A 10,198-nucleotide genomic window follows, 5' to 3' on the forward strand; every position below is an offset into this window, starting at 1 on the left:
TTTTTTTCCCCAGAGAGAAAAGTCATGCAGAACTATATTCTAATAGGGTTACAGTGGTTTTCATGTTAATGTCATTGGTGAAATTGGTCTCATACGTCTAACTGGTATCAGAAAGGTCCCAAAAAGTCTTGGTAACTGTAATATCAGAGTTATCTATAGAGGAAATGCAGCATTGCCATTTTGCCATACGTTGTCTATCTTCTTGCCAGGCGGCAGGACTGGTGTTCCAGCTGAGGCAGAAGTGGCACAGCTTGTTCCTCAGGAGGATCCGGTGTCCTTCAAAGCCCTGGTCTCAGCAGGATGAGGCCACAATCCGCACCTTGGTCACTGTAAGTCAAGTCTCAACTTTTATTTGTCCCAATGGGTAATTGATTTTTGCAGTAAGTATTAAAAGCATGACATAAAAACGTAAGACTGAGAGGCACCGATGTGAGGTGTCGAGACTAGGGCAAGCAGCCGAAGACGATTGTCATCATTTTCATCATCGCAACCACCTCCATCACCATCCATATCATCAGAACACGTGTGTGTGTAGATCAGTGGTTCTCAAAGTGGGGTCCGGGGAACCCCAGGGGTCCTTGAGGGGGTTCCAGGGGGTCCCCAGCAAAAAGGGGAATAATTTATTTTCACTATAATTCCATCCATAAGTAACACAAAGACAGAATGTATGACTATTTTGGTCATGGGTTTCACACCCTTTCTGTACTAAAACATCTAAAAGTAAAAATCTTATCAGATGGGGGACCCTGAGACAAAATCTTATCAAATGGGGGTCCGTAGTCTAATTTGTGTCAGTTTAGGGGTGCTTGACTTGAAAAAGTTTGAGAACCACTGGTGTAGATAACACTTGAAGCAGATTGATATTGAATCCGATCAGGAAGTAGGTTAATGCCAGGTGTAAAGCGGGTCACACTGCCTTCCCCAGGTGCTTGCAGCAGAGGAGCAGGCAGCAGGCCTGCAGCAGCCCACAGGCATTGGCCAGCGGCCCCGGCCTATGTCATCAGAGGAGGGGCCCCAGACCTCTTCAAAGAACACCAAGAGCACCCCCCAACTGCCCACCTCCACAAATACCAGCTATGACAGGTACCCTAGTAGTACAAGGAATATTATCATCGCCATGTAACGCATCATGTTGTTGTCTTGTATTGTATTTGGTATTTGGTTCTTATAGCAGGGCGAACTCAGCTGTGTATGTTTACAGGGTTTCTCACAGGAAATCAAATAAATAAAGAGCATGCACAATTTACTTCATATTAGGGCTGAACAATTAATTGACATTTTATCAAAATCGCAATATGGCCTACTGCAATTTTCAAATCGCAGGAGGCGCAATATTTGTTAAAGGCGACATGTGTCAAAATAGCATTTTAAATAAAATATTGTGGTGCTGCAGAGATGTCCTGGCCTACACATCATATTCTACAGACTTAAGAAAACATCTTTGTTTGGTACAGATCCCCGCAAAAAATCACACCGTAATCATTTTAATACGTTTTTCAATGAAAATGAGAATAATGATGTAAAAATGATCATTCCCTCTAATATCGCGAAACATATCGCGATTGTAATATCAGTCAAAATAATCGCAAGTAAGCCAGTAAATGCAGAGTGAAAGACAAAGTCATGGTTTGCAATGACATAAAAGACATAATCTGGGATAATTATGCTTACTTAGTTAACTGCCAATGTTTTAGTATGCTGATTTTCACTTCCTATATATATGTTTTCTATTCACTGTTTTTCTTCATATTCAAATTTTTCTCTGATTTCTTATATAATGCATATTTATATTTTTTGTAATTTTTCACTCCTTGTCATTTTGCAACACATCTCATATCTTCTGGTGTATCCTCATATTGTGCATATCCTCCATTTGTAATTGATCTCTTTCAAGCGAGACAAAGATAGGAAGGATTTGACCAGGCTCGGCTGTTAAATTACTGACATTACTGACGCCCAGACACGGTCCACTTTCCCTCAGGGCCTCTAGGGCGTCACCGGCCTCGGCCCCGCTCCACACAAAGCCCTACAGCAGAGAGGAGGCCCCGCTGCACTTCAGCCACCACTCGGACGACCCGCAGTCCTCCAGCAACTCCTCAGGCTCGGTCGGCTTCAACAGCCCCTCCAGCAGCCCCTCCCCCACCTCTTCAGCAAAGGTATTCAGGACCCTTCCAAGCATTGTTAAATGACTGAATATAGTTATCATTGGCTTGCTTAAGTATACGCTACCAGTCAAAAGTTTGGACACACCTGATTGAATGTACTATGTTTTTCATGATCTTAAAGCCATTTTGATCGAAAGGCTTCTGCTTAAATGCTTGAAATGTGTTTCTTAGACAAATATGAATAGGGAAGTTGATCCTATGTATGAATTTCTTTCCAAAGCCTTTGCCTTTCCATCAAGGCAAATGGCGGATACTTTAAAGAATCTAAAATATAAGATAGTTTGGATTTGTTTAACACTTTTTTGGTCGCTGCATCATTCCATTTGTGTTATTTCATAGTTTGTAAGTCTTTACTATTATTCTAAAATGTGGAAAATAGTAAAAATAAAGAAAAATGTGGTGTGTCCAAACTTTTGACTGGTAGTGTGTATGTAATAAATTAATTCTCATTCATATTCTCATATTATAGTTTATCATTTATTATATACTGCATAGCCTACATTTAGATATTTTCATATTGGTTATATTTTTTATTCACGCTAATGTTCTCACGATATTTTGCATACTTTACATTTACTTTCATATTTTTCATTCATATCTGGGCTCACCAACTGTCCCAAAACGGTCCCAAAGTCTGTTTTCAACCGTCCCAAACTATACACTGACAGTTCCAAAACAATTTTTCTTTGTTCTTTTTAACATTTTGAAAAATACTATTGCTGAGGAGTGTCATCCCAGCACCAGTGCTGATGCTGACAGCAACTAACTAATAATATGGTGAATGAAATCATTGATAAGATGCATCTAGAATGGTCATCTGTTCATATTGTTGCTGCAGTGCCATATACAGTAGTAGGTGGTTGAAACACATAAAACATTGTACAATGCAATTATAATACATCAGTTAAATAAGGGACTGAAAATTTAGTAAATGTATCATTATCAGTTGGCCCAGCATTCATCGAACAATCAAGAACTGCATATCAGCATTCCATGGGTCTGACCCATAGGGCTAGTGCCAGGGGTGATGACGTCATGTTTTTCTTTCTGTTTGATTTGCAGAAACAGACATTTGATGGGATGAATTTTATGACACTAAGACAATTAAGATATAAGATAATTTGGTGCGTCCCCTTTAATTTTTGTATTGTCCCCGGGATGTCGGGACGGCGTCATTATCTACTCACCCTCATGTCAGTTGAAATAATAATATAAACTTTGTATGTCAGTATAACACACAGCAAGTCAGAACAGCTCCGTAGCAGCCTTCTCCAAAACAACTGTGAGTGAATGGAGACAGTTTCTTTCCAACAAGGACCATAGAATTACTCCAAGCAGTATAATCCCAGTGTTCTGAAGCCAAACGATTGCACTCTCATCTCCTAGATCTAAGGCATTTTAACATGCACCGTGACAAGCAGATGTTGCCTTCAAATGCTGTCGGAAATATTGTAATTACAGGTAGAGCACACTTGAATGAGCCAATGAAGGGATAAAGACAAGTTGAACTTTACAACTTTTAGCCAATAAACTTCTAAAATAGTCACTAAAAAAGCTACTTTTGCTAGCGTTTGCTCTATTTGTGTTTCTCTGTTTTGTTTCTTTGCTGCTCCAGTGAGCCATTTTCCCCACGGGCATCAAAGTTGAATCTAATTGAGTGATGGATTTTCTTATTCAGCTGCATCTCTCTCCTCTTCCCAAGCAGTGCTTCAAGCCTCCATCCCCACAGCCAGCCTTTTCATCAGTACGGTACTTTGTGATGAAGAGCAGCAACCTCCGGAACATCGAGATTTCCCAGCAGAGAGGTATCTGGTCCACCACGCCCAGCAACGAGCTCAAGCTCAACAAGGCCTTTCTGGACAACAACCTCATCTTCCTCATCTTCTCCGTCCAGGGTTCCGGACACTTCCAGGTTAACACGCCTACAGCCGATGCTTGAAAATAGAGAGAAATGCTTTTACACAAGTCTTGAATGCTGTTTGCAGACATGCTTGATGATCTTTGCTAAACGTGTAACAATGTGTATTTTTCGGAAAAACATTCAGTGGGTTATGGTGGGTTTTGTGTTATATTAGTGAATTGTAAAGTTCATTGGTTGCTGGCGGTCATGTTGTTTATCCAATTTTGCTTGAAAACTGTTACAAAATGTATCTAATTAGGAATTTGACTGGATAAAATATCCTTTAAGACCCATGGAGAACACCTCCTATTCTATGATGCCTACTGAAACCACTAACCCTAAAACTATGCACAAGGAGATGACACATATTCAATATGGTCACGTGCCGATAAGCTATGGTAGACACACGAAGCATAATGAATTGTGAGGGAAAAGTTCAACAATTTGTTGAGGTTGTTGGTTTGTTGTCTGTCTTGTCAGAGTTCAGTGTCCTGATTGAGTCACTGACAGAAATGAAAAAATGTGAGGGGGGAGAGCAATTCAAATATTTAAAATAAACGTACATTCCAGTTGATGCATGGCTCACCCAAGTATGGGTGAATAAACCCTGAAGAAAAACATGGCAAACAAATAAAAGTCTGGCTGGATTCCCTAGAGTTTGTGACTCTAGGGCATATAGCACTGTCATTCTACATAAATAAAGATGATTCTAATGATGTATTTTGTCTTTTTCTCAGGGCTATGCTCGCATGGCATCAGTCATCAGTCGGGAGCACTGCCAGGACTGGGGGTTCATGGGGCTAGGGGGGGTTTTCAGTGTGGAATGGATCCAGAAGGAGAGTCTTCCCTTCCAGTGCACCCACCACCTCCTCAACCCATGGAATGACAACAAGAAAGTCCAGATCAGCAGGGATGGACAGGTGAGAAGATGTCACATGCTCATTCATTTATGTTTTATTTATTTCTCCTTTATTTAACCAGGTGAGTCCCATTGAGATGTCCATCTCTTTTGCAAGGGAGCTCTGGCCAAGAGAGCAACAGGCCAATATGACATAACATGAAATATAATGCAGAACCACAATACAACAAGTTACACATTATACATTCTCACGTACACAGCCAAAAGCCTCAGTTTTACCGTCTGCAGTAGACTTTTATCCAGTTTTGCGTCTTTCTGGAGCTGATTCCAGGAAACATGGAGCATAACAACTAAAAGCCATCTTCCCAAATTCCGTGGAAGGGCGAGGGACAGTGAAAAGTGGGAAGTTCTGAGAATGGAGGTTATAAGAACTTGTGTTCCGATTTGAAAAGGTGATTTGAATAGCCAGGGAGTTGCCCTGTGACGGCAGTAGGGAGGCTTCTTGTAGCACCCAATAATGTAATAATTTCCTGAAAATTTAATAATGCCTGAAAATGTAATAAAACTCAATAATGTAATAACTTGACCAATAATGTAATAAAATGTCCTGACTTAGATTATCGGTAAAATTTTATTACATTATTGGTCAAGTTATTACATTATTGGGTTTTATTACATTTTTGATCATGTTAAGTACAAATTGTATTACATTTTCAGGCGTTATTACATTTTCAGGAAATTATTACATTATTGGGTGCTACAAGGCTGGTTAAACAGGTGTCCACATAAAAGCTTTGCTCTGCTGCCTCCTGCACCTCTTTATTTGTCTCCTTTGTCTCCAAGCCTCATGCTTTATCTTGTGGTGTTCCCCAAGGCTCGATTTCGGGGCCAATGTTATTTCACCTTTACATACTTCCTCTTGCCGATATTAAGAATTCTAACATTTGCTATCATCAGTTTGCTGATGACACACAGTTATACCTATCTAGAGCACCTGATGCTCACAAGTCTGTCAACTCCTTGCTATAGATCACGTCAACTTGTGGATGTCTCAGAACTTCTTGCAACTAAACCAAGACACAACAGAGGTTCTCATCATTGGTAATAAAGCACAGAGATATGACGTTTTGCTTCATCTTGACTTCCTATTCCTGAAGGCCAAGGATCATAAATCACAAATACATTTTATTATTATTATTATTATATATATTGCACAGCAGGGGCTGCTTGTGGTGCCAAAAGGTAGAACTTGCCACTCGCATGCAGCAGGGATTCCCTCTCTCTTCATGTTTGGCCACAGAAACCTAAGCAAGGGTGGATCTTCAGGCAGCTGTCTGACCTGATGAAACGAACCTTTTATGTCCCGCTGATGGCGAGAGGATGTTGTGGAAAGATGAGGAGGACTCCTAGTGAGGAGGGGCTGAGAGTAGGACCTGGCAAAAAAAAGCTTGATCGTTGAGGCACATGTCCTGGTACCTGAATGAACAGCTGAACACCAACCATCATGCAATCATTAATGAATAAGTAATATTTGCTTACTGGTCTTTTCCTTCTCTCTTAAAAGGAAATTCCATATTCTAGCTCTAAGGACAGGTAAGGTTGTTGCAGTATTGCAAGCTGACAAAACCTACCAATCCCAGGATTCATAGCTCTGAAAATGAAACACTGAAACCTTGTGAAGAGTGTGTAGTAGCTTCACATGTAAAGATTTTGTTATTTCATTACACCTAACCATTAATTAGACCAATACATCTAGACAATTAGACAATTACATCTGTGCACTCTAGAGTCCTTATAATGGTCAGACCTTTTTGTTATTAACTTTTTGGGTAACACTTTACAATAAGGGTCACTAAGTTAAGGGCTAGTTAATGTTTAATAAGGGTTAGTTAATGCTTAATAAGGGTTAACTAACCCTTAACTTACTGACCCTTATTGTAAAGTGTTACCACTTTATGTATTAAACTTTTTTTTTTTTTTTGCAACATAAGCCTCTGTTTGGACAATCTTATTTTTTTCCAGATAGCACACGGATTCGGGTAAAGAAAGTTTGGCAGTATCAACGATTTTCTTTACAAAACTGCAAAATCACTTTCAACTTCAACTGATTAGTAGGAAACGGGCACAGGTAAATAATATTCGATGTCTGCAGGTGTTTAAAAAATATTTTAAATCCACCAAAATTAGGAAACATTAGGTTCTCTGACTGAGCTGTTTTTTACTGTTGAGCAACAGCAAAGTGGTCTCCCCACTTCAAAAGTCATTGTCAATTGCTTTTGGAAGGGGGGGGGGGCGGCAGTTTACCAGTGTAATAACTGCATTTTAAACAATTTCCCCATCTCTTCTTTGTCCCATCTAGGAGTTAGAACCCCAAGCCGGTGGCCAACTGCTTTTGCTTTGGGAGCGAAACTCTGGGAGTCAAGGTCAATAAAGAGGTACAACATTGCCACTGTCAGCAGACAATCTATAAAAAGTATTCATGGCCACCTTGACTTTTTCCACATTTTCTCACGGTATTCTTGCGGTACTAAAATTGGCTCACAATACATTTGGGATTTTTGGTGTAAAATGTAACTGTTTTCTATCAAGGTGGAGAGGAAATTAGAGAAATTTGATGTGAAAGTATAAAATTCCAATAACAGAAAAAGTTATTTGAATGAAAAGTAGGGGGTTCGTGGTCTAATATGGGGTTCTTTGCGGTTCCAGGACGTAAAAACAATTGAGAATCCCTGAGAAAAGTCTCCTATTGGGCTTATGAAAGCCCTTCAAACCACCATTGGATAAATTCAAAAATGCATTGTGGTCAAGCTGAAAAAAAGGCTGTTTAATGATTAGTAATTTGATGTTTTATTTCTCTTTAGCCATAAAGACTAGAAGGACCTTACTATCTGCTACTGTCAAGCCAGCAAGATAATGAACTGAAGTATGTGAAACACTCATGAAGCTCAATTCCCAATGGTGTACTCAAAGAGCTCTCTTCAATTCCTCACTTTTTTTTTTTGTCACCGCTCTACAACTAGGTCCTCACAAAGGTTTCGTTTTTTTTCTAACATGAATTTCTGAAAGTTTCCATTCAAGAAAGTATTCACCTGTTCAGATGCAATAATGTTATGTTCACGTTCCAGTGTAAACCGAATGAGCTGAAATGGAAAGAGAATATTTACATGAAGATTTTTTAATTTTCCAATGTTTTTTCAACATTTCAATGAAATGTTTCAAAGCTTATATTCAGGATGTGATAAACTTGAGTTTTTAAAAAATGACCAGAGATGTTGATTAGAAATGATAAAAGATATATGTAGATATGGCAATTTTGCTACTTTTTTGGTTCCATAAGTCCAGGAGCAATTACAATTAATTACTACCGTTTTTCATGCTGACGTTATGGCATAGTTGTTTTTTATGACTGGGTTCATTCAATTCATTGTTATGCTATGTGTACAGTATATACATTACATAAAGAAAACATTTTACAAATGCTTCCTAGATGAAGAAAAAAAGCCTTTATTTATGTAGTTAGCATTTGGACAATGAGTTTTGAATTGAGTTTTGAATAAGTTCATTTAAGCCATCTTTACGACTGTGTTGTTGTAATGAGAATAAACTGAGATTTCATCTTGATGCTGTGTTGCTTGGCTTATTTTCAAGGAATGGGCAATTTGCTATTGTAATTATTGATCATCCTGGTGTCAGTGATATTCATTATAATAAATGCTTACATCAGAAAGGATTATATCATCTTTATAACTCCTGCTGCTAACAGTTAATCTTGCAACATCAGACAACACTGAAGTTTAAGTGTGAGCATCAAACGGTTCTTTTCTAAAAATCAACCTTTCTTTGGATCCCTTTTCAGCAAATGACAAAAGTTTTTGTTTTCTGTAAAATAGAGAAAACTCTTTGCTAATACTTTTTTTGTTTGTTCCTTTCTCATTTTGCTTACAGCTGAATGCATTTCTAAAGCTAAAGTTATATAGCCTATATACCTATATACTCTGGAACTATTCTCTAGACCTGTAGATATTTTGGGGTTTTTTTTCCCTCTAATACTGATTTCCACAGCTTCCCATCAGCGCAATTAGTCAGGCTCCAACAGAGGACCATTTGCATAGTATATAGATCCTATTCATATTGTTTAGGTTTATATACTGTGTTTACATATTAGGGCTGTGAAAATGAACATGTTAATTTTTGTTATTAATTTGAATTGCAGGCAATAGGCAATTTTTTCCAAATGTTCCAAGATTAAACTTTCAGTAGTGACAGAACATTGTATGTATGCATCTAAGTTTGGGATTACAGTGCAAACAAAAGGACAGATTTGAGCCCAGGACCCTCCAGGGAGACAACACTGTAAACCACCGAGTTACTGCGCCACTTAACCAAAACCAACTGCTAATAGCATTTGTAGCAAATTCAGGAGACACGATTTAGCATAAAATGTCATCCAGCCAAACGGCATATGGAAATTGTGAAAATGTGGGAAGAGAATTTAAAAAATAAATACAGCTTGTAAGCCAATTAAAGTTGGGGCCACTCTGCATTGTGTTATGCAACAGGAGGCAGCGCAGAGGTGAAGCATTCAAAGGAGGAGAAGTCTTTGATGCATAATTCTGTAACGCTTTAGATTATAGCCCACTTATTATGGAGCAACTAGTTTGTAATTATGGGATACTAATAAAATAATTATGGGTACAATGCTGTGTTACAGCAGAGTAACAAAACAATAAGTGGAGGAATTAAGGGGGTAACAATTTTATAATTATGAGACTTATGTGGTAGCTATAAGTCTTTCAGTAACACTTTAAAATAATGAATGTTTATAAGCCCTTAACAAACAATGATTTATTGGGGAATTAATGAGTTAATGATCAATTCATTATTGTATATGATTTGCATTACCAAATGTACTGTGAATGTATTACTCTGCATATCCAAGTAATTTAACTGTTTAACTAGACGTGTAGTCTATTGAAATAGCATTTATATTTTAATGTAAGGAAACATGAAAATAAAATAACCTTTTTAATAATTTATGAGGTAGAATTAACCCAACATTCTAGTTAATATGAACCAACATTTGGATGGAATACTCAACCCATCTTGCTGTGTGTTTAACAGATTGTTAATAAATATACTAACAAATATTTTACAATAAATTAATAAAACCTGTGTAAATACTTGGAGCATTTAGAGATTATCTGTTAATGATGAACAAATTATTTGTTCATCATTAAGAACAATAATGACTTTACATGCCCCTAGGAAGACATG

At 38.0% G+C, this 10,198-nt stretch overlaps 1 protein-coding gene across 3 annotated transcripts in view; it reads left to right on the forward strand.

Annotated features, from left to right (window-relative positions):
• The window catches only part of ythdc2 (YTH domain containing 2), a 31,635-nt gene extending 23,119 nt beyond the window's left edge, over window positions 1-8,516 (forward strand). Inside the window, exons 21-27 of one of the 3 annotated variants that reach the window (XM_071515348.1) lie at window positions 210-329; window positions 926-1,083; window positions 1,961-2,156; window positions 3,868-4,077; window positions 4,803-4,985; window positions 7,284-7,359; window positions 7,786-8,516. In XM_071515348.1, coding sequence (XP_071371449.1) covers window positions 210-329; window positions 926-1,083; window positions 1,961-2,156; window positions 3,868-4,077; window positions 4,803-4,985; window positions 7,284-7,355 — 939 coding nt within the window. In that variant the 3' untranslated portion in view covers window positions 7,356-7,359; window positions 7,786-8,516. The remainder of the gene's footprint in view (window positions 1-209; window positions 330-925; window positions 1,084-1,960; window positions 2,157-3,867; window positions 4,078-4,802; window positions 4,986-7,283; window positions 7,360-7,785) is intronic. The other 2 variants (XM_071515349.1, XM_071515350.1) reach the window with 2 other exon arrangements.
• The last annotated feature ends 1,682 nt before the right edge of the window (window positions 8,517-10,198 follow it).

Source organism: Centroberyx affinis, unplaced genomic scaffold (genome assembly GCF_046629955.1).
Source record: "Centroberyx affinis isolate AG114_WGS23_722 - 3 ecotype Tasmania unplaced genomic scaffold, CSIRO-AGI_Caff_v1 ptg000345l_1, whole genome shotgun sequence".
Taxonomy (NCBI): Eukaryota; Metazoa; Chordata; class Actinopteri; order Beryciformes; family Berycidae; genus Centroberyx; species Centroberyx affinis.